The following is a 27,352-nucleotide window of genomic DNA, read 5'->3' on the forward strand; positions in this document are numbered from 1 at the left end:
GCGCATCCGAGTGGGATCAGGCACTCAGGGAGCAAATCCAGCCGCCTCTGTAGCCTTGAGAAGGGCTTCTTGTAGTCCCTGAGGTTTCCAGCCGCTGCCTGCAGTGCCGAGAGCCTCGTGCCCATTCTGCAGGGTTTTGAGATGAGTTTTTTTGCAGTTCTGTGGGTTGCCCAAGTGCCTTTGGCTCTGCCCTTGAGCAGACGCTTCCACCATCCAGCCCGTCTCTTCCTCAGGTCTCTTGCTGCTGGTTTTGCAACACCCCAGGGAGGAGGAGGAAGGACAGGGCCACAGGGAGAAGAGTGAGCCCTTAATTTGAGAAATTGCCTTTTTTCATCAAGTGGTAAATTCATTAGTCACGTAGAGCGGCGAAGTTGATTTATGGCTGGAACTATATGGAACCGATGAGCGCAGCTACTTGGAATTTAGTGGCCAAATTTAAGGCCTCTCCAGGCATTAATAGATTAAGCCGCTTAAAACAATTCAATTATTTATCTTGTGCAAATGGGGTAGGCTGTTTCTAGGGTGATGCGTGCATGGATCCAAACGTGTATTCCTATACGTGGGACTGAAGCCGCGTTGGCCCTTCTGGCTAATGGAAGGCGGGAAGTCCCGTGGGCCGAGGCCCTGCGTACCAGTTCCTCACCTGGAGACATTACAACGTCCACAGATTTTTATTTATTTATTTATTTATTTATGGGAGTGATCACGTCATGCAGTCGTATCGTCTCCAAAGGGAAGTGACCGCGCTCCGAGGGGCTCTTCCTGAAGTGCCGCCCGATCCCGAAAGAGCAGGGAATAATTAAGACGACATGAATTATGTAGAGCAGTCCTGAATAAAGAGTGACAGAAGGGCTGGCTTTGACAGCTGGATGTTAAATGAAATTTGTTTCTGTTGTCGTCGATGCATAGGCTGCTTTTAAATGTATAATTTATTTAGATTTATTTAAAGGGTAGAGGGAAGAAACAAGAAATCCCTGATGCGGAGAATTGAAATAATGAGCTGTTATATGCACACAGAAATAGTCATTAGAAGATACGTTATCGGTCTATTTTTGCTTTATTTATAAGGACTCATCTCAAGACTCCCTGCGTGTTACACGCACACACACATATTGCCTTTTCCTCAGCGCTCTTTCCCGCGTGTTTAATTGCCTTAATAACTGCAATAAGAACATCCTTCAGCCTTCCCCCGGCTCGGTCCTGGGGTGCACGACGAATGTCTCAGCTTTTCCAGAGGAGAAGCCCATCTGCAGGGCTCTCGCGCTGTTTTATTGCCCTGTGAGTGCCCAGCGTGTCGTGACCGAGTATTTCCTTTTTGCCACGTCGCGAGAGCTGCAGCGGTTTCCTTGGCCTTGCCTGGTCCGAGCCGTGTCAGAGCTAACCCGCGGGCCGCTTCAGACCTCTTTCCCCCTTACGGGGCATTCAGGTGCAAAGCCGTAAGTTTCACCCTTCCTAAAAGAAACCCTTTTCCCAACCACGGCGTGTTCAGAGCCCCCGCTGGCTTTATGAAAATAGGGATTTCAGGCTTGTCAATTTGCGTGGGGTCCCTGGTTAATCTCGACCAGCGCAGAGGACCCGAGCGCTCCTGGAGCCGGCCAATCCTGGAGAAAAAAATTGCCTTTGGGGCAAATTCTTCCCTTCCCTCCTCGCTGATCCCTGCTGTCACTGATTGAGTTGCTTTGGCAGGGTATAATGTTACATGTGTTATTTTCCGTCTGCTTTTTGGCATCCCAACACCGCGTTAGATCTCTTGGATGCCCTTGGGCGAGTGGCAGAGGTTCCTGTTGTCCCCATGGCCACGCCGTTGCCTTTCTCCATGTTGGGCAGCTTCTGTTTATTTGAAGGGCTTAAAATCTGGTTGGATGCCAAGATACTTCCTGGCATCCTGGCCAGAAAAGCTGGATGGCAACGGGAGGAGCTTGGAGCTGTAGGACGTTAAAGTGGGACATGAAGCATCAACTTGGGCCAGAATGACCTCCTCCTCCTTCACCAAAGGTAGAGTTTGGGGTGGATTTCCCTGTCTGCGTCAGCTCCCTGTTTGCAGACGGGCTCTTCTCGCTGTTGGGAATGGTTAGATGTCATTGCTGCTGCTAATATGAATTCTGACTCCGTGCTACTGCTTAGCACAAGTAGCACTAATTTGCTGTCAGCACAGGGCTGGTATCGGTGTGACCCAGTCTAGGGAAATGCAGAAGTATGAACAGATATGAGCAGTTGGGAGCTAGAACGTGGCCCGTCTCACATCAGACCAAGTCCAGCTTCCACCCCAAGCTAGGAGACCCCCTGCATATGATATTTTGTTTTGTGGGGGAGCTTTTTTGCTGCTCACTTTCACATGCTTTCACGTGGACGCTACAGGAGAGAGGTTTTCGTAGCGCTCTCGTCCATCTTTCCGGCTCTGGCCTCTGGATCCGGCCTTCGTTGGGCAAGCGTCGTTGGGTGCCTTGTGCCCACATTGGGAATTGGCTGTAATGTGTCCCGTAATCTGCTCGCCTGGAATGAGAGCGGGAAGATGGGAAGGAGCCTTTGATCTCTGACATCGCAGTATCAGCAGGGGAGGAAATAAGAAACACTTTAGAGTCAAGATGTGTTAAATTAGTTGGAAAGTAAATTGACAGAGAGTTGGCAGCAAAGGCATGCTATGAAATTGCTAACCCTTTGAGTAAAGTGTGGGTATTTCCAGCAATGGAAACTAATCTGCCCTGGAGCTTTTGTCTAAGAAAACGGACTAGTAATAGCAGGAGCCCAAGATGTTTCTATTCTCTATCCAGAAAGTTTTTTTTTGAGGCTACCAATGCATAAAAAATAAATAAACAAAGGGAGCTAATATGGTGGCAAGCAACTCTTTGTATCGTATGTGGACCTCGTGAATATTTACTTTAATTTAGTGCATTTCCTATTAATGCTCTCCCAGAGCATGTGTCCTAAACCTACCCAGGCCTTTGGCAATCAACAAATTGTGTGGGTTCGAAACCCAAGGGGAAAAAATAAGAAACCCCCCCAAAAAAGGGTGTTTCCTGTAAGTTACTTGCTGTATCCAGTGGGTAGTCTGACACCCTTGTGATGCTCATGTGCATTTAAGAGCTTTTGAATGACTTTGCTTGACATCTTGTGTGAGGCGTGTTCCTTCAAATCCTTTGGGAAGAGTCAAGTCGCTTGGAAATGGAAATTTTTTTTCCATTTCAGCCATTTCTTTTTTTTTTTTTTTAATGTAATGATACTGAAATAGTGGGCTGTTACCTCTACGCTGTTTTCCTCTGTCCTTTTTTTTCTTTCTCTTAAAATAGCAATCAAACCATGTATCCTTTCCTACTTAAGACCTCCAGCTTTGGGATGCTTCTCATATTTTTAATGGCTACCCATGAAAATCATCAAAAAGTGATTAGCAGCAAATGCGTTTTTTTATAAAAAAAGCCTTCCCTCTTTAAATACAAAAATTTCACATCTTGGATTTTAATGTAGAAGAGTTTTCTGTATACTTTTTCTTCTTCTTTTGAGGTTACGCACCTGAAATTTTACCATTTATTGCATCTGTGACTGTTGGCCTCATATGAATTAGGAGAATTAATGAAAAGCCTTGCTGTGCTTTTATCCGTAACCCTTTGCAGCTCTGATACGTTGCCACCACTGGCTTGCGTTGGCATTGAACAGCACCGCTTCCACGTGACAAGTGCACGGAGGGCAAGAGGAATGTTTTCACTTACAAGTGCATTTTTTAACCATGCCAAAAAAGAGTTAGGATTCAGTCGGCCCTTATTATTTTTGGTTTTCTTTGAGCCCTCCTTAAGGGGAAGGGTGTTTTCTTACGCTTTCATCTCCAAAAGCTTATCGTTCCATAGATACTATCTGCTGCCTTCTGGGGAGCTCAGAGTTGTAAACCTCCTGCCTGCTGGAGAGGTCTTCAAAAGAAACATAACAAAGCAAAAATCCAGCAAAACAGAGCACCCAGCCTAGTATGCAAAAGCTGAGGGTTTCGGTGAACCTTCTGCGTGGATCTCATGAAATGTGCCTCACGGGAAATGTGCTATAAGAATTTTCAGATGATTAAATCGTAGGCAGTTTTGATACCGAGTTTGATCTAGTGAGATCCTCCCCACCAGCAGCCTCATGCTAATGAACACAGTCTTTATTGTGAAACCTTCCTGGTATTTGGTGGTGGTATTAGGTCACATCTGTGCCAAAATTTGTTCGTTGTGTTCGTGCGATCTGCTCAGTGCCAAAGAGCAACAGCGTGGGCTCATTGATGGGGTGGAGAAACTACGGAGGTTCATCAGAAGGTGCAAGAGGTGGCGGGTTATAAGCCTCCCTGTGGAATATCCTTGATGTGTTTTGGCACTATCAGACTTGATGCCTCTTGGGAAAGTCCAGTTTTAACCATAGACAACATTGATTTTAGCTCACTCATCTCCCATCCTGCCCAGCGCGTTGCTCTGCACTCATCTTCCAGGCTTCCCCCCACCATTGGGGATGCTCAAGTCAAGGATCTTGATGACCTCGTGGTCAAGGCAAGGATCTTGATAACCTCGTGGTCAAGCCAAGGATCTTGATGACCTCGTGGTCAAGGCAAGGATCTTGATAACCTAAGGTCCGCTGTCTGCGGAAAGCTTTGTAGACGGTTACACTATTATTAGTTCTATCTCCTTGTTGAATTTTTATTTCCACCTGAGGGATGGCGGGCCTTCGAGCGGATGAACAGCCATGTTGGGCAAACGTTACAGGCTCCTCTTCATCGGCGGCAATGCCGACACTTGTTCCCCACGCTCCTCTTGCCTAACATTGCCCTTTTCCGCATTATCGGCCTATTACCGGCCACGCTCCCGTTCCTAACAGTTCCCAGAGCAAATCTCTGCTTTGCGTTTTTTGGACGGAGCCGCTGGGGTCCCATCCAAGCAGGCTGCCGTGGAGGCTGCCAGGCCTTGGCCCGCTTTCCCTGGCTGCCTCTTGTGCCGGCGCGAGGGTTTTGGCACGCACTGCTGGACAGGCTGATTTCAGGCACGCCTGTCTAAACACTCTGGATTTCCCATCAATTCCGCTGCTAAGTCCTTGACGGGCACTGCCAGTCTTTGGAAAAAGGCTTCCTAGTCCCTCGTCATTGCCAGGCAGAAGAGGAGATGAAAAGGCAAACTGTTGTGCCTGAGAGGTCCAGGAGCGTGTCAACATTTTCTTCATTTTTTTTATATCATGTTTTGAAAAAATCCCTTTTTTTCCACTAAGTGAAAACATAGAAAACCAGCACTAATAGGAATGCAGCCCGTTAAGGACTTCTTGACCTTGAATCCTGCAGGCAGGGCGTGTTTGCAGTGATGTTCCAGCTTGGAGACGTGCTTCATCCTTACCTGCTCGTGGTAAGTGCAGTTGTGCTTGAAAAGAGGAACTTCTCCTATTTTCCTGCGCATGTCAGCGAACAAACTGCTCTGTGTTCATATGCGGTAATAAAATTATATCCATAGGAGCACGATTGTACACGAATAAGATCAACATCCCCATGGAGCAAAGCGACCACTGAAGAGAGGAGCCGGAACTTGTTTCGTGCACGAGCTCGCTGTGGCTTCGGGCACTGCTCTTGCTTGGTTTTCCCTGTGGGCAACAGTGGAGTGCGGATAAATTAACGGGATTGGGGCTGCTTTGCAGTGGTTATGCCAAGAGGAAAGAGGCGGTTTCTTCCTGGCTCTGTTGCAAGAGCAGTATTGCTCTAGAAAATCCAGGCTGAGGTGCAGCAGAGTGCAACTTGGTTAGTACTTTATTTGAAAAAAAAAAAGAGTGGATTTGAGGGAGATATATGTATATATATATAAAATATATATCCATGCAAAAAAAAAGTATATATATATCTTATATTCTTATATACATATATATACTTTTTTTTTTTGCATGGATTTTCAGTATTTTCCTCTTCCACCTCACCTTTGTTTTTCTTTTCTAGATGTGTTTTCTTTGGCAGGTTCAGGACAAGGAAGCTGTGTTTCGGGTGACAGTCGCTTCGAGCATAGCAGGAATTTTTTTTAATCCTTTAACTACCGTGGAATGGGGAAAGGAGTCAGGGAGGGAAATACTAGGGCTGATAAAAGGACACGTGGTTGGAAAGGGACTGTGCAAAAGCTGCTGTTGGCCCTGCTTGCTGTGTCCCGAAACGGTGGGTTTCCCAAGGAGCTCTCCCTTCCAAAGTGATCAAAACCCAAATGATTTTCTCCAATTCCGACCTACATGTTGCTTTAATGCAGATGTAACACCTCGCTTTTGCAGTCCCCACTTCCGTTTGGTTGCTGCCGTCAGATCAGGTGGATGTTGCAACCCCTCTGGAGAGGATTTGCTGTCGCCCAGGATGGGCTGGAGTCAAGGAGGGATTTTATTAATTCAACTAATAAAAACTTTTCTCTTTCCCTGCTGGAAAAAATAAAAGAAAAAAAGAAAAAAAGGAAAGATTAGATAAGGTGGGAAGAAAATAAGGTGGCGGCGGCCAGGTTGGAGAGGTCGCTGTGCTTTTCCTGCTCCTCCTCTCGGGGCCTTTCAATGCCTTTCCCCGTCCTTCGCGCCGGCCTGGCAGCCCCCTGCACCCGCCCCGGCTCAGCTCTCCTGCGTTGCCGCCTTTCTTCCCAGCCCCACTTCCTTCTCCTCTCCTCGTGCTCCTCCTCGGAGCCGTTTCCACAGCCCTTTTGTGAAAGAGCCGGTTGCTCTTTGTCCCCGGTGCAGGCAACGCTCCCGGTTCCTGCCTGGCTCCGGATCCTCGTGCCGTTTGGGCGCCGTTCCTCGCTGCTCGGCCAGTCCCCCGCTCCCTCCTCCTCCTCCCGCTGCGGTTCCTTCCCTTTGTGCCGCTTCCACGTGCCCCATCCATCACCTTGTCGCGGCCGCCGCGCCTGGCCGGAGGAGCTGGCGCCGCGTGGCTCCCGCTTTCCCAGCACTCCTTTGTGCTTCCCGGAAGGATTCGCCGACGCCTCTTGGCGCCCCTCGCTCCCGTGCTCGCTCTGTCCTGCTTTCCGGCACGCCAGGCGGGATGCGGAGCTGCCTCCGCTCGGCGCCGGGCTGGATCTCTGCCCAGATCCAGCTTTCTTGGCTTTTCTTCATTCCCACAAGCTGCCATCCCTTGGTTGAGTTTTTGGGATGGACCTGGACCTGGGAATCCATATACTCCTAGGAACCAAATACTCCCAGCCTGCGTGTTCTGGGCACCATGGGTTGTTTCCCTTCTCCCCCCTGCAGAATGGCCGTAATTAACCTGGGTTTGAGGCATTTTGACGAGAGGCTGCCCGTGGTTTCGGGCCAGCCAAATCCCTCTGAAAAGCCAAGGTGGGCTCGCGGGCAGGAGCAGGGCGCTTCTTCGTGCGAAGCCCGTCCCTCCGTTCCCTTTGCGGGCAGGCCGCGGCGGCGCATCCCGGCTGGTGCTCAACAGCCCCTTGGGGTGCGGGAGCGAGCGCCGCGGATGCTCCCAGGCGCCGAGGACAGCTAATGAGTGTCCCCCTGTGCCGCGCTGCTGGGGTGAGACACATCCCTCTTTCTAGGTCACTAAGTTAATCAAGTCGGGGATTTCTGTCCCTTGTCCTCCTTATCGGGCACAGCTGCATTTGCGTTAGGGGGCTTTCTGTTTCTTTAAGCCTCATTCATGCACTGATTTAAATCCCTTCCCAAGGCTGCAAAAGTAAATGCATTATATGGCCATCCCACGACTCGAGCTGAAAAACAGCCTCCATCAGAATATGCTGGGAAGCAGATGAAAGAGGAAAGCTGTTGCTTTGCTACGCCTTGTACCTGAAGCGGAGGCAAAACGGGTAGAAAGCTGCATTTGCTGTGTGTGATTTTTTCCTTTTTGTGTTACCCCGATGCCAAGTCACAGCAGTGCCCGTGTGTACCCCAACATCTGTGTAAGCTCTAGTGACCTACACGCACAAGGAGCCGCTCTTGGAGTTACCTAGGGACGTCCCAGGAACGACACAACCCCATCCTGAATCCATGTGGCTGCAGGGTGTCTGTGAGACTGAATTCCCTTAAAAGAAATGTTCCCTTGAGTCAGAATATCCTGCTTTTCACATCTGCATTATCGTTAATGATAACACACGCAATGCAGTTTGAACTGAAACGCTTTTATTTTCCCTAAGTGGCGTTACACAACCTTCCCGCACAACCTATTCGTTCAAGGGTTAATCCTTCTCCTAGGGAAAGAAAGAGTCTGTCAGAAAATGCTGGGCTCCGAGGAGTGCTGGGACTTGCCAAGAAGCAGCACAGCTGATATTCTTGGGGTTGCAAACGAGCGGTGGAAGAAGTGCAGAGGCTGGAGTGGCTACGTGTTGGTCGAGGAGCAAAACGGGGCCTTTACTGACCTGGATCCAGATCAGCAAATGTGCAAGTTAAACCTCTCTCAGACGTCCCGTGCACTTGGCAGCAGGGACAGGCGAGCTACGGTTCGAGGGGTTTAATCCTTCTTATCGTTTGGCCACTTTAGCCTGTGCTTTCTAGAAGTGCACTTTGATTAAGCCGCTTTGATTAACCAGCTGCCTTGGCCCCAAGGATGCTCCTCGCAGCCCTTTTGGGGTTTTTTTGCCTGCTTTTGGTTCGTTTTCGGCTTTCTCCCTTACCCCACGGCCGAGCGGGTTTAGAATGAATCGCTATGGACCGCAGGGTCTTATGTAACAGCATCTCCCATGAAGGAAAATGCAGAGGCTATCTAAGCCCTAGCAACTTTTGAAACTCATTCCAGGCATCAAAGTGATTCCAGGCAGCAGATCCATCCCACCTTCGTCTTCACGATACTTTTACCCTGGCAACTTTTCTCCCTTAGGTTCCTGTTCCTGCCCTTGGGCAGAGGTAGCTCCTCCGGCCGTGCCCCTCTCCCTTCCTTGTGGGCAGGTTGTCCAGATCGAGAGCATCGCTTTGAGCACAGGGTCTACTGAAGGATCTGCAGGCCGCACTGCAAACTCCTCAGGTCGGAAGCTGCATTTCAACAACCAGCTGGGCCTTTCATTCCCCAATAAGGGTCTCTCATCGGGCTGATGTAGTAAAAATAATCATCCTCACTGGCAACAGTTAGGTAACGAGAAATCCGGTCAGGTTTGCTAACAGTTTTGCTACAATGAAGTGAAACGGTGATGTCAGACCACTAGCGCTGCTGAAAAAAATGTAACATGTGGCCCGTTATTTACATTTCCCCCCTAAAATGTAGAGGTGAAGGTTCACCAAACAGGAGCTTCTGAGTAGCTTTCATTTGGCTGCACGTGCTCGTCTGCTGCTCCACTTGGGATAACAAGTTCCAGGTGAGGGAGCACAGTGGCTCTCCCTCCTCCATTCCTGTCTAAATGCAGCCAGCTTTTCACACTTAGGTCATCCTAAGAAAACGCCGACCCCTTCGCTCAATCCAGCAGGAGGGACGGGGAGAAAAGCGTCCTGTGAAGTGTTTTTTGGTGCGCTGGAGGGTCCCCTGTCCGCTCTTTCGCCTTCCAGTCTATCCCAGATGATCATAGAAGATTTACCAAAGTTATGGGTTTGAATTCATGCGACTTAGATGAGCAGCAAGCCCTGCTTGCAGTCTGTGGCTGGAGTTCTGGTGCCGGCTTACTCAGTTTGATCGTAAGTCCATTAGGAGCAGGGGGACACTAAACTGATTCCATCCCTCTCCACCAGCGGTTTGTATCCGTTTAACTAAATTAGCTTAATTAAATCAAATGCTAGATCTCCAATGCTGCTGGAGCGGCGTTCCTGGAGCAGCCTCGGGAAAAGGTGCCTGTGCTTTTCCATGACCGGGATGCGGGTGCCACCCCGGGCAAGCAGCGCTCCGCACCCCGACGTGCCTGTCCGAGCGCCCGGATGCCGCTGCTCGTGGCAGATCCCGTCGGAACCCGGCGCGCTGCTCCGCCGGCAGCCCGGGAAGCCATTTCTATGCAGAACGCGATTTTCCAGTTTAGGCAACGGAGCCGCTTAGATTAGAACTCCGCGTTTTGGTAAGAAATGTCTAAAACGTTTACATAACCTATTTACATATGAATGCAAACATTGCGGGCTTTATATTAACAGCCCTTGTTGCTGCTCATTACTATGCATAGAAAAAGGCATCAGCATTTCTAGTAGCATCTACAAAATTATAAATATGTGATAGAGTAATTACTGATTTGGAAATCCAAATTATATTAAAATGATTGTAGCATCTGCGTCTCCAAAAACCTCTCCATTTGTCAATTCTAATCTTTTATTGCTCGGGCGATAAACACGAAGCTGATGTCTGCTCGCATCGTTATTTCTGACCTCCTTCCCCTTCCTCCCTGCCTCCCCACATCAAGGAAGAAAGTGGGGGAAGGAGGTTTTGCTGCCCTTCACTACCCAGTGGATCTCAGCAGGTTTCCGTAGCAGCTTCTAGGCTTGTGTAAAGAATATGTAAATATATAACAATAATCTGTTTTTTCATCCGTGGATCTCACAAGGCTTTGCGGAGAGGTCAGGTTAATGCCCGTTTTCTCTCACATATTTCCCAATTTCGGCTGAACCACGTGCTGTTCCCCCCCGGCTTTCATTGCTCTGCTGCCTCTGGGGTTTTTTCCTCTCCCTCTGCACCTCCTGCCTGCACCGTGCGCGGATTCGAAGCCCTGTGTTTGCCGGGGAGCAGCCCTGCGGGGTGGGATGGTGCCGGATAAATAAAGCATCCATCACACCTGTGAGGCGGGTCGGAGCAAAGCCCTGCGGCAGCGTGCTGAGGCGGCGGGGGTGACAAATGGGCTGACAAACGGAGGGCGCTGCGTAAACGGCGTTATTTATTTACTCCGCCGCGCCGCGGTGAGTGGAACGAGGCTCGCTGGAGCCCTCGGGATGCCTGGTGAGGCAGAGGCCAGATTTTAGCAGCGGTTCCACGGTATCTTGCAAGTACCCAGGTTCTCGGCTCTCCAGGTTGGTGGCCTTGCGTTGGAGAACAAAAGCATCCCTTGTCCAGGCTGTTGCAGGGACAGATATGTGGCCTGATTGGGACAGAAAATACCTTTTTTTTTTTCCTCATTGGTCAATATTTTAGGTTTTGCCTGTCAGTCTGTTCACACTAAACATTCTCGGCACTGCCCATATGCCCACTCTGGTGAATCGTGCGTTCTGAAAGGCACTGCTGAATTTGTAGGCAGCAGTTTGAAAAGCCTAGCGTGAGTCCAACGCTCGTAAGGGCACTTACAGCTTAAGAGAAGAGCCTAATTTTTTCAGTTTACCCGTGGATTTTTATTAATTTTGTTTTATTGTAGGGAGAACAAGATTGAGGAACTTGGATCATAGAATCATGGAATGGTTAAAGTTGGAAGGGACCTTTAGAGCTCATCTAGGCCTCTGCTTTCGGTGTCTGAGCTCCAATTCTTGCTCGTTTCTTACTAGTGAAATAGTTTGGAGAGCCAGGCTTCCAAACGGACTATCGAAATAAGCTGAAAGAGGGTGTCTCCCTACCCTTCATTTTCAAATTGAATTCATGGGTCAACCAGGAATGGTGTGAGGCAGGAAAGGGCACAGTGTTTTGGGGCAGAAGTCTAAGGAATGAGGCCCTGGCTGTTTCCACCAGCACTTCTTAGGTTCATGATGAGAAGTGGGATGCACAGCAGCACGCGGGACTCATTCCCACTGGGACTATCTGCGGGATGGTGAGAACTAACATTTTAAGGAATTGAATCTGCTTCTTTCGTATCCTCGGCAAGTTCCCTCAGTGCCAGACAAGTGGACAGAGCAGAGTCCGAGTGGTTTTAGGAGACAAGGCTTAGTCGGAGCAGTATGAATCGATGTTATGATTGTGGTGCGTTGCGGACCTCCAGGCTGATGCAGGTTTTGAACGTGCAGGTTGTTACGGTGATGTTAGTTCATTTCTTTGGGGTGTTTTGGGGATGAAACGTGCCAGCTTGCAGACTAGGCAGAGCTGGCGGATTGCAAGCAGGGAGAACAGTGCACAAGGCAGGCATTTTCTCCTCACCTTGGCGAGGGCAGAGGAACTGGAAGGGCATCAAGTCCTTTAAGGAACTCAAAAAGCCTCTGCAAGGTGTAAATCCCCTCCAAGAAGGGGGCAATGAGTCAGAGCAGAGGGGCTTGACCTTCTGTAGGGATATCGGCCAAAAGGCTTCAGCTCAAGCTTTTCTTCCCTAATAAGTGAGAGTCAGTAGGTCTCCAGGGCTTCCCACGATCTTCCTGGATGTCTCTTCTCTTTCCCCATCCTCAAGATTGGTGGTTTCCCCAGGGTGACACGAGAGTCCCTCAAAGCGAGTCTCTGGGGAGCCACAGAGGGATACGGACGGCTTCGTGCCGGCCCGAGCACCAGGGTCACCTGCACGCCTGCGTCGTGGCCTCCTGGAGAGAGAGCGACGCGCGTGGGGTCGGATGCAGCGAGAAGCCCACAAGTGGCTTTGTGGGCTTGGGCATCCAGCGCAGAGTTGGACAAAGCCCAGGGCCAGTTGGCAGGTCCCCCCTGCCCTGGGGAACGTGGCAGCAGCCCCTACGTGGTTACAGGTAAATTCCTGGCCTTTTTCTGGGTGATGAAGAGCTACCAGGTGACAACTCCTGCCCAGCAAGGGGCACAGGGGAAATATTTGAATTACGATGTTTTAAAGAAGCTTTGGGCAGATAACCTGCTTATCCCTCAAACGGGGAGGGATGGGAAGGAGGGAGTGCTCGGGTGGGCCAAACTCCGCATGGCGGCAGCGCCTTGTTGTGAGATGGAGGCTTCCCCTGGCTTTTATTAAGCACCAGCAGCTTCATTAAGTTTCTCCTGCGTGCGATAAAGCCCTACGGCTGGATGTAGGTCAGTCCTACATCCTGGCAGTCGTTCCCCTGATTTAGCAGCTGCTGAAGAAGGAAGGGTGCCGGATTTTCCTTCTGCTTGTGTTATTTACCTTTTTTTTCTCAAGGAGCTAAGCCGTCTCCTCTTTAATTGCTTGCTCCCCACGTCACTTATTTTGCTTACCCACCCGGATTAAAGGCGGCTGGGGAGGCCTTTGGCTCCAACCCTTCCTGATCCGCCCCATTCCCGGCTCCTGTGGGGACGTTTTTCCCAGGTGCCCCTGCACAGCACGGACTGAAACTCTCGGAGCAGTGGGCGTGTGGTGGGAAGAGCATCATTAGCTGCTAATATAACCCAAGGGTGCTCCAGATATTTCGCTCCTTCTCTTTCATTAAATGTGAAACTGCAGAGACAAACTCCAATGATACATATATAAATGTGTATATATATATATATATATATATATATATATATATTCCGTTTTTTTGGGGTGGAATTTCACCCCCAAGTTGCAGGGGGCCGTGACGACGGGGTTCGTTGCAGAAGCAAAGGCTGCCAAACACAAGGGCTGGGGGTAAGAGCCTTTCATTTCCAGGCCGGAGCGGGACTCGGCCGTTGCTTCCAGCCCGGTGAATGCTTTCGAGGCAGCACATTTCTCGCAGCGTTTGCCATTAGCATTCCGAGGAAAGCGAGACCGTTTTTAAGACGGTTCAAAAAGGGATGTTAAAATTTATCTCCCTTTTTATTAGCCCCACTGCGCCGCGGCACCCAGTGGCTTTAGAAATGTAAGTAAGGAAAGAATGAAAGGCAGAGAACAAATGCGAACGGTGGGGATGATTTACGGAGACATCTGATAAATTTGTCCTGCATCTTTCCACTTTTATCTGTCTCCCTGGACTTCCAGCCTGGGACGTCGGAGCAGCATCCAGAGTAACTTGGAGCACTGACTTGCTGGAGCCCTGCTGTGGATTTCACAGATTTTGCCCCACCAAGGGCAATGCTGGGCAGGGTGCTTTATTTTCCTTTCCTCGGGGGTACCTGGAATTTCTGGGATTGCTGGAGCGTTGAACAGGCGGCAGCTTTTGCATGGGAACCTCCGTAGCTGCCCCCGGGGAGCCTGGCTCTTGGAAGAATCCACTGAGCTTTCCTGGAAAACTGTGCCTCAAGCTGGCGTGTGTGCATTGAGTTCCATTCGGTGTCTACGGCTGAAGACCCGATTTGTTGCATGTTGGTCCAAATCACAGAGGGGCTGAGGTTGGAAGGATCCTTTGGAGATCACCTGGTCCAACCTCCCTTACTAAGCAGGGTCACCAAGACCGTGTTGCCCAGGGTCATGTCCAAGTGGCCTCCACGCAGAGGTGGAAAGCCAATGGCTTAAACCTGCTAGCCCACCCCTGCGGCTGACCCTACTGAGAGATGATCCTGGTGTTCTTCCATCTCTTTTCCCTTTTGCAGGAACTGGTCACTGACGGGCAGGGGGGACGTGGTTGGGGATGTGCCGCAGTGGGACAGTCAATGGCAGGAAGAATATCGGGATTGATTCCGTTAGTCTTCCGTGAAGTGGATTTTTATGAAGGTTTGGGTTATGTGTTGGGCTGCCATGAGCGCCGTGTACATCCAAGAAGAGCTCTGGCCCAAGCCCCAGCGCCGGGGTGGCTGGTTAAACCTCGTCAGGAAAGCAGAAGAACGGGGCACGGGGTGGGATTGAGCACCACAGGTAGCCGTATCGCGGCAGAGGCGAGAGAACAGCCTCACCGCGCTCGGAGCCATCGATTAAAAATAAATAAAATGAAATGAAATGAAATAAAATACTAAAATAAAGGGATTTCTCCTCTTCCCTATCCTTTGCTTCTAAATTTTTTTGCGAACTTGGAGAGGCAAAGGCTCTTCTCGCTGTTGTGCTCTGCCCTCTCTGCCCGCTTTCGCCTCCCTTCCCCCTCTCATTTATTTTCTTTTCTCCCGATTTGCAAGCTATGACTCCACTTAGGCTCCTCTTAGGAGTGCGATTTCTGTTCGCTTCCTCTTTACTTTCTCCAGGGTATCTATTTTTTAAAAATATTTTTATTTTTTCCTCCCTCTCGGTGCTTCCCAAAGGGTTGATTTGGAAATGCCACGGATTGACAGGGAAGAGCATAGTCTGAGCTGACTTATTCGCTCTGACAGCCTCTTTCTTAAAGCAGTCATCCGGAGAGGAGGTTTTTTTGTGTTTCGGAGAAGGGAGAGGATGTCTTGCAGCGTTGCCACGAAGGATAATGAATTAAGTCTGTCTCTTACTGTAAAACCGTTAGAAAATAGAATAGACCTTGAGAAACAGGCTCGAGTATTGATGTCGTGGCCGTATTAGGGTGCCTGCTCACGTTCCCTGCCTTTGCAGAAAAATAAAATCTATGCAAAATACGTGTTCTGGTTGAGAGGTTAAAGGAAAAAAAAAAAAGTTATTTTTTTGGTGTTAATGGGCCAGGCTGCGGTTCAGGGTGCTCCAATGCTTGCATTAGCTCTTCTATTAACCCTGTATGGGAGCTAATACAAATAATGCTCCTTTACCCGTTAAAAAATAAAGTGCCAGGATGGTAACGCCTGGCGGGGGTCGTTTTTTTCCTCCTGTGAACGTAGCACTCCAGACACATCCAGCCCTCTGCAGCCAACGTGTTAAAAGAAGGGCCTAAAACACACATCACCTGCCAAACAACAACTTTTTCTTCTTCCCTCCCCCTTTCTTTCTCTTTCAGTAAATATATCAGCAATGTCAGCACTGGAGGAAAAAAAAGAAAAAAAAAAAGATGCCAGAGTGGGAATAAGAAGCTGTTTATGTCTTGAAGTGTTTCTCCCTTGCTATCGTACCATGACCTTGTCACTTAAAAGTCGCAAAAATGTTGCCAGGGAAAAGGAACGGAGATGCTCTGAAAGGAAACGAAGGGTTGTTTCCTTTTACTTGTTTATTTATTTCGATCTGAGTCGAGAGATGCACTCCAGAGTTGAGCCCGGTAGCTGTGTCTGAGCTGGGATGTTTCCTTCAGTCCCGCTGTTACAAACACAAATATTGGGCAAATTGCTGTGGTTTCTCGGCTCTTGGAAGCCGTTTTCTCCTGCAACTTGGGGGATTTCGTCGCAATTCATCCCGATTTCTGTGCAGTGCGTGTGTTGCACTAGACCGACGCGTTTTTCTCACATAAATGTGTTTTTCCTGTCCAAAGGAGAAAAACAATCCAAGAAATGGGAATAAGTGCAGCTGCAAGGAAGATATAATGAATGTGATTTTTTTTCTTGTGCTTGTAGCTGAGACGTTTTACACTCTTTCCAGAGGATATTTTTTCTCTCTCTCAAAAAGAAGTATGTGAATAATGGGAGCTTCTCCTTCTGGGATGCGGGAGCCGGAAGGTCGAGATGTCTGTGTCTTACAAAACGGGAGATTGGGGGGTTTTGTTTGGCTGGTGGCTTGTTCTTTTGATTGCCTAACTGCGACAAGGCCGCTCCGCTCCTGCCACCCCAGGGCTCTGCAGTACCCCAGGTCGCTGTGGTACCCCAGGCTGCTGTGATATCCCAGACAAGCCGCCCAGCTTAAGTTACAAGGTTGAACCGTTGTCCCTCTTGCTCACAAATGTGTTTTCTGCGCCTGGTGAACGCTGTCGCTTTCTGTGGTAACTCGAGGCCTCCCCGCGAGCGCATCCCAGCCCGCAGCGTTATCCGCAGACCGGCCCCGTGAGCGAAGCCTATCAGCTCCTATTAACCAGCCCGTGAAATTAAAGAAATGGCAGCGCCAAAGGCAGCCGCTAATGAATCGGTTTTAATTTACGGGGCTCGAATCAGATCCCCGTCCAGGCCACAGGTAGCGCAGGCCGCGGCCCCGCTCCGGAGCGACACGAGCAGCTCCGGCGGCGCCTCCCCCGGAGCAGCGTCTTGGAGAGAACAGCCGTGGCGGCCTGGCCCTCGGGGGGTCTCCTCATGGCACGCGACAGGGGGGACAACCAAAGCCTTAATTATTTTCCCTCTGTCCCACTGTTTCCTGATTTATTTTTTGTGCGAGTGAAAGGGTTTTCTCTTTGCAATCCCCCTTTTCAATCCACCTGGAATGAAAAATTATATTTTTGCGTATATATGTATATTTATATGTATGTATGTGTGTATATGTATTTAAATATAGGGCATCTCAAGGCAGACAGACAGCTTATTTGGTGAATTGGGTTGTTTTTTGCCTCTCTAGCCTTGCTGTTCCTAGTCTTTTCTTTGCATGAAAGAGCATTATTCAAGACCCTGCCTTCTTGCACTTTATAAATGAGTTATACGAGCTGCTTTGTGCACCCGCTATAGAATACGTGGCGGTCGTCTTTGCGTTTCGTCACGGTGTGGATGCCTGGCGTCGAGGTTGGCCGTAGCCCTCGGAGGAGTCTCCGGAGGCTCCCGGCGCCTTCGTCGTGCCCCGCGTGCCTCAAGCCGCCCTCTCACCCTCTTCCATGTTCTCCTTGCCTTGCAGGTGCAGTAACCGGACGCAGTGCGCCGTCGTGGCGGGCCCTGACGTCTTCCCGGACCCCTGCCCCGGCACCTACAAGTACCTGGAAGTGCAGTACGAATGCGTCCCTTACAGTACGTACGTTGGGGGAGCCCCGCGGCCGCAGGGACGAGTCATTACCGCGCTTCTGACCTCTCTTTCTGGTGACTGTCACGTAGCAACGTGCCTTGGTCGGACCTGTGTTGTCTGAACGGGTGGCGTTTGGTTAAAAGTGCTTTAAACACAGTATGGGATCGGCGAGGAGGTGGAGAGCTGACGTCCGGGGAGATTTGGTGTTTGGAGACAGGAATTTCTCAGCTGTGTGCTTGCAAAGTTAGGAAGGGAAATTGCATGCGTATAAAGGTAGAAAGAGGGAGTTACAGCAGCACGTGTCAGAAAGGGAATGGCAGAGCTGCAAAATGTTAACCATAGCTCAGGATTTGCTTTCTGGAGACACCAAATTGGTTAATGTCCTGCTGCCCAGAACAGCAAAAGAAATTTCAAAAAGAAGTGATGACCCCGCTCTTCCTTTCATCCCCTAGGATAGTGCCAGTCCCTATCCACGGTCCCTGGCAGGATTTTCAGTGGAGCCCTGCTTGGAAGCCACCACCCAAAGCATGGTGGGGTGGGATGGGATCAAGGGCGTCTCTCCAACGAGCGTCTCTGCTGCTCAGCGTATTGGCATTTGATTTTTTGTTTTTTTCTCTGAACAAACTCGAGAAGCTTTGAAATGCCATGATGGAGTATTTATTTCCCCCTCCCCCCCTTTTTTTTTAATGGGGTGAGTTATTAAGCCTATGGAAAATGTGACGCCAAGGGCCTCTGGGGCAGAACTAGCGAGCTCATACAGAAGTACTAGTTTGGAAGTATTGCACTATAAATAAGGCCCTTCATTTTGAGCGAAAAAAAAAAGAAGTGGAGAAAAATATGTTTTAATGGTCTCTGTGTTGGGGGGAAGCAAGACGCTGCCTTGGCGTCAGCACAGCGGCTTTTCTGGCTGTATTTGCTGCACTTGGAGCAGCTGGAAGCGCGGGGCGAGCACGCCGCCCAAGGGGCTGCCGTTCCCTGGGTTGGTTTCTCAGCGCCCTGGAGCTGCCCGTGAGACGTGGGGCCGGGCACAAAAGCGCCTGTGGGGCCGCGTGGTTCTGCGTGTGGATCCGGCCCTCCTCAGCGGCTGGGTTTGGGGTTTACAGCGGCAGCATGGGTTGGTTTTGCTGGCATCAGTGTGGCCTACGGGCCAAGCCAGGTGTGGGGAACCTTGCAGAAGAGCAGGGGGCTCGTGCGGATAAACAGCCTGACAAATGTTAGGAATTGGCCAGGTTTCTTAGGCGCTTAGAGAAGCTTTTGTGAACTTTTAATGGAAAAAAAAGCCAAAGGAAGCCATGCTGGAGAATCTTCTTTCTGTTCTAAACCTTTTTTTTTTCCCCATTTATTTTATTATAATTTTTTAACATGGAAGCTGAAACCACCTTTCCCAGTTGCTGTATTGATGGAAGGAAAGGTCATTTCTTTGCTAGAAATATTCCTCTTATTGCTGGGAGAAGAGCAGCCGGGCTCACAATATCAATAAAAGCGAGGGACGGCGAGTGCGAGGTGGGAAGCGGATTCAATAAAGTTTTATTGCAGCACAAGTGGGCTGAAGTGCATTTAAAAACATTAAATGAAGGCTCACAGTATCTGCTCCGCCGGACCTTGGGGCCAGCAAATAGACCGATAATTGAATAATGCCATTTTTAAGAGAATTTTTAAGCCCTGGCAAGCAAACTGCTGTTTTCATTGCCCCGAGGTTGCTGGTGGGGAAAAAAGCGAGCAAACTGCCATCTGAAAACAAGCTAATGAGACCGCTTTTCCCAATAAGATGTTTTTTTAATTGTTTCTGGCGTGCTGCAAGACCTTCAGGTGGCCTCCGGGCTGCCCGTGCTGCCTTGCTGCCTTCCCTGATGCTGTTTGCCCACTGGGGGCAACGCTGGATTCGTTAAACAAATGGGCACACAGCGTCCCCCCTTTCGCTCCTTTTATTTAATTTTTATTTTTTTCTTTAATTTTTATTTTTTTCTCCCCCGAAAAACACCAGAGAAAATGATGGGCTGTCCCAGGGGGTTAAACAAAGCTATTGGTACTGCAGTCAGTAATGGATAATAGATAATTATATATTTTTAAAAATATTCATATATATATATAAACATATGTAAAATTGCATATATTTATAATTACATATTTTTAAAAATACAAGGAATAAATCACCACCACCACCTTCCTGAAGCCAGACATCCTCTTTTTTTCTAGTTAAATAAATGATCTGTGCGCGTGGGCTAGGAACACTTATTATTAATAAAATAATAACAACTAACTATTCGTAACTACAGGAGTGAGTTAAGCCTTCTGATGTGGTCTAAGGCACAAGCAAGTCATTTATGTCTTGTCCCCGTTTCCTGCTTTTTCTTGATTTAAAGCCCTGTCCGTTCCCCTTAAGGGCTCTGTAATTGGTTTCTTTATAGCAGCTGAAGGTGGAGAACTGCGATGAGCCGCGTAACTCATCTCGTTTTATGAAGATTATGAATACAAGGGAATAACTTAATTCCTAACGCAACTTCAGGGCACCCTGCCTATTCCTCTCCAGCCTTGTCCCACCACAGCCGATCAGATGTGGGGAAAGGGCGTTGAGTTTGAAGGAAATTGTGCTTAAAATCCCCTTTTAAACCTGTTGCCCAGATGCCTTCGGCCTCCATCAAAGGCCATTAAATCACTGGGAAACTTTCTTTCAACATCAGCAAACTTCAAGGCAGGTTGCTGGTAACCTGGGGCTCTTCTATTTTTTTTAAGTAAGTGATTAGTTTTTTTCCTAGAAATTCATCTTTGTGGCACTGCTCCTGACGCAGTAAATAACTAATATCTTCTTGGCTAATCATGGAAATTGCAACTGTGCTGGGCACAAAGAATGACGAAATTTGAGTGGATTCCTCAGCATCTAGATGAACGGTGAACCCTCTTGCTCACTTTGCTGCTGTTTGCACGTGCAGCTAACGGGTGGCATCTCTCCAATTTGGGAAATACAGTTGCATTGAGGTAAAAACGGTGTTGACAAAGCGCAGATTTGCTCCGTGTCGAAGGAAGAATCCAGGGGATCGAGGCCATTTCTATCAACCAGTCTTTTCCCCCCGCTAATTCCTGCCTTGCTGTCAGGCCTGCCACTGCATCTGGGCCACCAATTTAGTGTCGGAACGTGCTTTGCTGTTGTCCCTGCGCAACGCTGTCGTTAAGAGGAGTATATATTTCTTTCCATCTTTAATAACCTATTGTCTAAATTGCGCTATTACGCCGAGCGCTCTCGGGAGACGCAGATATGGATTTCGTGCGTTTTTATAACCAATCTTCCCGGAGATAATATTTATATTTCCAGATTTTATTCCTGTTATCCTTTCATCTCTCTCTCAATAACTGTTGCGAGGGTTTCTTTTGGTGGTGCGAGCAGCGTAAGGAGATTAAGACCATCCTTGCCAGGTGCTATTATAAATCCACAAAAGAAATGAAATACATTTATTGGGTTTTATTCTGGCCAGTGGGGAGAACAGAGTCTCTATATCCAGTGGTTAAGTTTGGGATTGAAGTTCATTTCTTTAAGCACAGGAAGGAGGGGGAATGTGAGTGTATTAAGGCAAATCCCTTTAGTGGGCAAATACTGGAACGCATCTTTCCAGAGCTAAAAATACAACTTTGTTGAGTTGCTTTATATTAAAAGGGCTCCCAGGAAGAGCGCCAAATGGGTCCGCATATATTATTATTTTTCTTTTTCACTCGTTTCCTCCGCTTTCCTTGCTAACAGCATTTCCAGGCAACTTTTAATATCAGCTGGGGCCGGCATGAGAGCGCCGCGGGCGCTTGTGCCTCAGGCTCCGGCGAAGGCGCGAGGAGGCGGCGCAGCCTTCGGTTTGGTTTTGGTTTTAGCTCCGGGAGGAGCTTGGCATGGGGTATCCGCCGATCCCGAGGCTGTCCCCAGCGCATCCCGTTGCAAAAAACCCCATCTCGCTTTTCCTTTCCATCTCCAAACCGTGGGAAATGGCCAAGAAAAAAGCCAGGTTGCCCGGAACCGTGCAGCGCCTCGAGGAGCATCCCGTGCTTCCCAGCACGCCGGAGCCACAGCCCCCCATGCTGTGCTCTTATTTCCTTTTTATTATTATTATTATTATTTTTCATTTGTGATCAATCCCGATTAGGAAAGATTTGTGCTGCTGGATTTCCCAGATGTCTGTCTTGCTGAAGGTCCAAACTAATTTCCCCCTCCGAAGTATTTTTCCTTCCAACTTAAAAAAAAAAAAAAGCCTTTAATCTCGTTTATCTTTAATTTCTCTGTTCCGCTCCACAGGGCCACATAAAAGGATTTACCTGGTGTATTTATCCCGTCCACTCTAATTGCAAATTCCTTTCCAGCTCTCGAGTTTCGCCGGCGATCCTCGGAGATGCATCACTTTAATTTGCCTTGCAGAGGGCACCTGCCTGCTTTCTCTCGCTGCTCCTGTGAAGTTACCGTTCAGCAGCGCCCCGTGAACGGCCCCTTTTGGGCGGCTGCGGCACTTTCACAACCAAAAGTCAGTGCTTCACATAGGAGCCGTTAAACATACGTGCAGGCTCGGTCTGCAGTTGTCATGTTTTAGCTAAATCAGTGTCTTAAGCCTCTGTTTTGTTTCGTTTGGGATTTTTCATTTTTTGGTACTCTTAATAAAGCTGTGGTTGTCTTTAAGCTCATGCCTTTGCCGAGAGCCTGTGGAAGCACCTCGGAGTTTTGCCTCTGACTAGGAGAGCCTGTGGATGCCCAGCCCTGTGCTGACTGCATGGTGACAGCAGGGCAGCCCGTGACTTCAAATGTGCATCAGCGACAACAGGGAGATGTGTTTCCAGCACGGAGGAAATGTGGGTTTTTTCCTTCTTTTCTTAACGGGGACCACTCTGTCCTCCCTTCTCCTCCCAGAGACGAAGTGACTGTCCGGCCTCTTTTTGTCTATCCCTATGGAGCAGCTCCATGGAGCCGGAGTCAGCGCTCTGCCTGCTCCTGCTAGCAGGAAACATTTATGAACTGCTGGAGGAAGGTGCTGCCCGAGCAGCCTTTGGGAGGAAGATGCTGGGGATGGAGAGCTCGGCTTCATGCGTGACGCTTGGCCATCGGTGGGAAGGGCAAGCTCCAGCAAATTGCTTTGCAGCATTTCTTTGTGTGCATGTTGACACTCATGTTAGAATGGGCTTTCTCAGTCAGATTCTGCCCAAATCTTATCAATTATGAATGGCTGCGTGGCCACAGATGGTCCGTGTTACTGTTTTTAAGAATGAGTGATACGTTTCAAATGAGAAACACATGTTGCTCAGCAGCTTGAGCTGCCACTTATGAGAAGAGAAGCGACTCCCTGACCCCTTCTTCCCCTCCTGTTGTTGGATAACATCCTATTTTAATAACCTGAAAATGGAGCCCGTGAAACGCTGCACGAGGGAAAGCTGTGAGCAACCAGCCATTCCGGTGTAAGAGGATCCTGTGGTGGGAGCTGCACCTGTTTGGGCAAGGGTGAAATTCGGATTTGCAGCGCGAGTATCGATCAGGATTTCCCAGGGGCCTCAGTGACAGCGAGGTCGGCAGAGCTGACGTGGCACAAATGTCCTTCAGCTTCATGTTCCTGCAAGGTAGGACTGGAAAGAGCCGGGCTGGACCTTAAGACCAATGGATATCACACCGGCATTGATGGGCGCTCGGTCGGGTGTTTGGCTTTGTGGAAGATGTCCTAAACCCCTTCAGGAAGCTGGTTTTCCTTTCAGTCTGGACCTGTGACACGGCTTGCTTTAAAAATAAAACTTTCCAGAAACACAGGATGTGGAAGATTGTGGTGGAGTAAAAGTGGCACTCCTGAGAGCAATCCCTGTGCATGGCAAGGTGTCCTCAAGAAGGTGTCCTCAGCTGAAGCAGTCCTCAGGAACAGGACAGACCATCCTTGGAAGCCACCTTCTCCAAGTGCCTTCCTGTTTTTACTACTGACATTAACTGTGTCTCAGCACACGCTTTATCCGGGAACAAATAAACTGTGCACGCACGTGCAGCATGGGTGGCTCATTTGATGGAGAGCCGTGTGTTAGAAATCCTCATTACTTTTACAAAATATGCTGCGAAAAACCTGTTTGTGGGCTCTGATGTGAAGTGCATAATTAAGGCACATATTGCTAGAACGAATGAGCCAAAGGAGCAGCCTTTCAAAAACCAACTCGCAACCGTTTGCTTCTTTGAAAGACTTAACTCAACCGCTGTGGCCAGAACTGGGAGTGAGAGACTTGGGAGGTCGTCCTCTTGCTTCTCAAAATCCTGCTTAGCATTCATAACATAGTGAAATATTCATTTCCGTGCCTTTAAACTCAATCATATTAGTTATTCCCTTGCCGAATTTAGTGCTTATTCAAATGCACTCCTTGTTCTCCTAGAAAACAGGTTCTGGCTCAATTTCTTGAGCGCAAAGCCCTTCCTTAGTGCCCAGATAACACAGTGTTATCTTTTTCTGGTGATGCTCCGCCATACAAAGCAATCTAAAACCCAAGGAAGCGTGCCAAGAGACACTGGGCACAAAGCCTGTGTGTAAAGTTTGAGCTTCCTCCCCTGAACAGTGCAGCGTTTGCACAGCCTGCTCTTCAGGAGGTGAAAATAAAGCAAAACAAAGCACTAAAATCAACCAAGAAATACCAGGTACCTGAGGTTGGCTCTCTTCCTATCTGAGTCCACCAAAATTAGGTCTATGACTACCATTAAACACTGTGGAGAGGCAAGCTATCTGCAGAAAGATCTGGGTTTTTTCCCCCCTTTTGTGTGTGTGAATGCTAGAAGGTTTTATGGAAAAAAATCACCTTTCCTTTCCCTCTTCTGTTCCATTTTTTTTGCTCACTTTGTTTCTCCATTTCTTGCTTGCGCTGCGATAAATAGAAATGGGTGGCGGTGCCCGTGGCTTTGCAAACATCCCCGCTTAAATCCAAACGATTCTGCTCTTAGTTACCCTCCCTTTTTGGAAGCTGAGGCTTCAGAGGGATGGTAGTTTGCAGAGCTTTGGATCAGTTCCCTCAGATATATACGTACATATTTATATATATATATATTTTATATAAAAGATACATCTATATAGGGTCAAGAGGCTGAAGTTTGTCTGGTTTCCATTGCTGTTTGCCTGGAGCCCGATAGGTATCCAATTAAATTTTCCAATATTGAACAAGAGTAGAGTGGTAGTGTCAGCTCTTCTACAAACGACTATTAAATTACAGGATGTAAAAGTGGCTAACGATGATTCAGAGCAATATTATGCCCTGGTTCTGTGTTTATCGCATTTAAAAGGCGATTTGAAGAGGCTGGTTTCGTTGCCAGTTGCGTGGTCGTTAATGATCAATAAGAAAGCTCAAGCCAAAAAGGACCTTGGATCTCAATACAACCATCCATTCAAAATTTCCCAAGTTCCCAGATGGAATTGTGGATATGGAACGACCCTAAAAGAAAGGAGGGGTTTGGGTTTTTTTGTTTATGTACAACCAACAGTGCATATTCAGCTGGAAATTACTCCTGGCGCATGAAGAAAAATCAGATGCAAAGGTGACGGACTCGCTTCTAAATGCGCTTAATTGCTCTGACCTCAAGCTCTGTGTCTCTCTATCCACATGGGCAATAAATGAATGTCCAAATATAATTTCAAAACCCGTGAAATCAGCAGCAGAAGCCAAAATTGTCACTTCCTCTCCAGGCGGACACAATTTACAGCAAGAAATAGCTTTAAAAGCCCCATGCGAGCTCTTTGCCCCCAGTGGCTCTGCCCAGCATCACTGCTTTAAGGATTCATTTTTGGAAACAACCGAGCTAGGTGATAAACATCAAATGGGAAATTCAAATTAATTGCATTAAATTCAGTTCAAAGTGCCTAAAGAATTTGGAGACAGAGGGGTTTTTTTTTAATAAAACAAAGTCAGACAATTAGAGCCTGCTTTTCACAGCCTGCAGGTTTTCTTTTAACTGCAATAGTAATGATTGCATTTGGTCCATAAAAGCACAGGCATTAATGCTGCAAAGAGTGATGTGCTACAGAAAATGTTGAATTGGAGGTACCTAAGAGAAAATGAACGTTATGTTTTCTCTTTGATTTTATTATATGGAGACTTGGCTGGCTGGTGCCATTTAAATAAATAAATATGCAAATACCTCTTGCTCTGAAGCACAGTTTGCTTGACAAGCCCTAAATCTTTTTTCACACATTAATTAAAATCTAGCAACATCCCCATGCTGCTTTCCCCGCCACAGCCGAGACATTCCTGCAGCAAAATGTGGAGAAAGCGCTGCAAAACTGGGTGACAATCCGGACAGCAAGTAACGAAAATGCAGGGTTTTGTGGTGCTGTCACTTGTCCATTCGGTTCAGAGAGGCTGTGTTATCTGGGCCTGAGATTCGGGCCCGTGGATGCTCCCAGTGGGCCTTTTGGGCCCAACATGGAACAAGGTTTGGATGTTGTGGCAGGCTAGACCCCAAGTCTGCTTGGCGTGGACTTAAAACGTTGATTGCAGTGGGTTCTGGATCTCGACTGGTACCTGCTGCCGGAAGTCCATCTTGTCCACAGGTTCCTCCAAAATTTGCTTCTGTGGTTCTGCATCTTTTCTTGAAAACGCACGGGCGGGCAGGCAATATGAATATCACCTTCTGTGGGCTTGCAGTGCGGTCAAGCATCTCCGTAAGGTCTAGCTTGCATGAGATGGTTGCTGCTGCCTTGCTTGATGGTGGTCCTGAGTTTGGCAGGTAAACCTTGCAAGCAAAATAACAGAATCTTTTTCTTCCGTTTAGTGCAAAATCATCATTATTTAGAGGTTTTGGTGACCTTTTCTCTCTTGCTGTCCTTGACGGCTGGACTTCTAAAGGAGAAACACTTAAATCCCATTTCTCTTTACCAGGGGTGCAATTTTGCCGAGTGCATTGATGTGAGGATTTCGTTGTCTTTAAGCAAATTGGCCAAATAAAATAATAAGCCTATTGATTGCACTTGTGTGCCTCATCGCTGATAAGTATGTGACCTCATGGGCAGTTCTCAACTTCTCACTGGAAATTGCTTTTAATGAGCTGGGAATTGTATCGCATAGAAGATGCAGGAGCAGATTAGCCAAGTGGGATCCAATTGCTGGGGTTTTTTTTTTTTTTTTTTCCACATCCTATCTTTCCCTCTCTATTTGGGTTCTTCTTCTCTGCAAAAGGTTAAAGTCACTGATGTTGTCATGAAAAAAAAGGGTCCCATTGATGCCTGCATATCTGAAATGAAGGTGCTGCATGAAAATGACCTCAGAGCCAATAATTTGCTTTCTTTTCTTTCGTTTTTCTTACCTTTTGGTGGCATGAAGAGCACTGTGCCATGGTTGGCCATGTAGGGTTGTAGGGGAAGGGGGACTACCATGATCGTGGAGACCAGTTGGACCAATCGTGCTGTTTCTTCTGTTTTTTTTTTGTTCTGTTTATACCGTGATTGGAAGTGTTGTATAGAGGGGGAAGAGATTCCTGATTTTGTTGTTGCTGCTTCTCCTTTTTTGGTCTCGTTCATGCCTGGACTCCCTCATGGTGAGTCTTCATGTGACACCCAAGTGTGCATGCATGAAAGAAACACCTTGTGGTTTTTTTTCTAAGGAAAAAGAAAGAGAAAAGGAAAGAAAAAAAGAAAAATCGAGCACTTGAAAATTACTTCAGTGAAATACGGTTTTCCCCTTTCTATTTTCCTGCAAGACACGTCTACTGAAAAGCGCTGACTGGCTGTTCTTGGGTCCTCTGTGTGGAAGCTGCTCCGTACAAGAGATCTCGTGTGTAACAGCGTTGAAAATCTAATCAGGAGTGCTTCATGGAGCTGCAAAATCAGGGCTGGGTGAAGCCGTGTAACGGGAAAGCAGAGCTATCACTGCCAGAGAAGGTCACGGTTGCAATGGCTGTGCGACCAGGTGCAACTCGGACACATCCTGACGGCCCCGGATAAAATCCCCGCTACGTCCTCACTTAGTGGATGTGGTTTTCCTTTCCGGTCAGGCGCAGCTCCAAAAGGAGGAAAAATGAGTGTTTTTGGCAAGCTGGAGAAGGCAGAGTTGTGTTTTCCACAGATATTTCTTCTTCCTTTACCCCGCACATGAGA

The 27,352-nt window shown here is 48.2% G+C and overlaps 1 protein-coding gene across 7 annotated transcripts in view; it reads left to right on the top strand.

Moving 5' to 3' along the window:
- ADGRL3 (adhesion G protein-coupled receptor L3) overlaps nucleotides 1-27,352 on the top strand; it is a 157,648-nt gene that overhangs the window by 23,386 nt on the left and 106,910 nt on the right. For all 7 annotated transcript variants that reach the window (XM_088524134.1, XM_088524135.1, XM_088524136.1 and 4 more), the window contains exon 3: nucleotides 17,184-17,293. In XM_088524134.1, the coding sequence (XP_088380260.1) occupies nucleotides 17,184-17,293 (110 nt within the window). The remainder of the gene's footprint in view (nucleotides 1-17,183; nucleotides 17,294-27,352) is intronic.

The sequence above is a fragment of the Tinamus guttatus genome, unplaced genomic scaffold (genome assembly GCF_059628265.1).
Source record: "Tinamus guttatus ecotype Peru unplaced genomic scaffold, ASM5962826v1 Tinamus_guttatus_pri_ptg000207l, whole genome shotgun sequence".
In the NCBI taxonomy this organism is placed as follows: Eukaryota; Metazoa; Chordata; class Aves; order Tinamiformes; family Tinamidae; genus Tinamus; species Tinamus guttatus.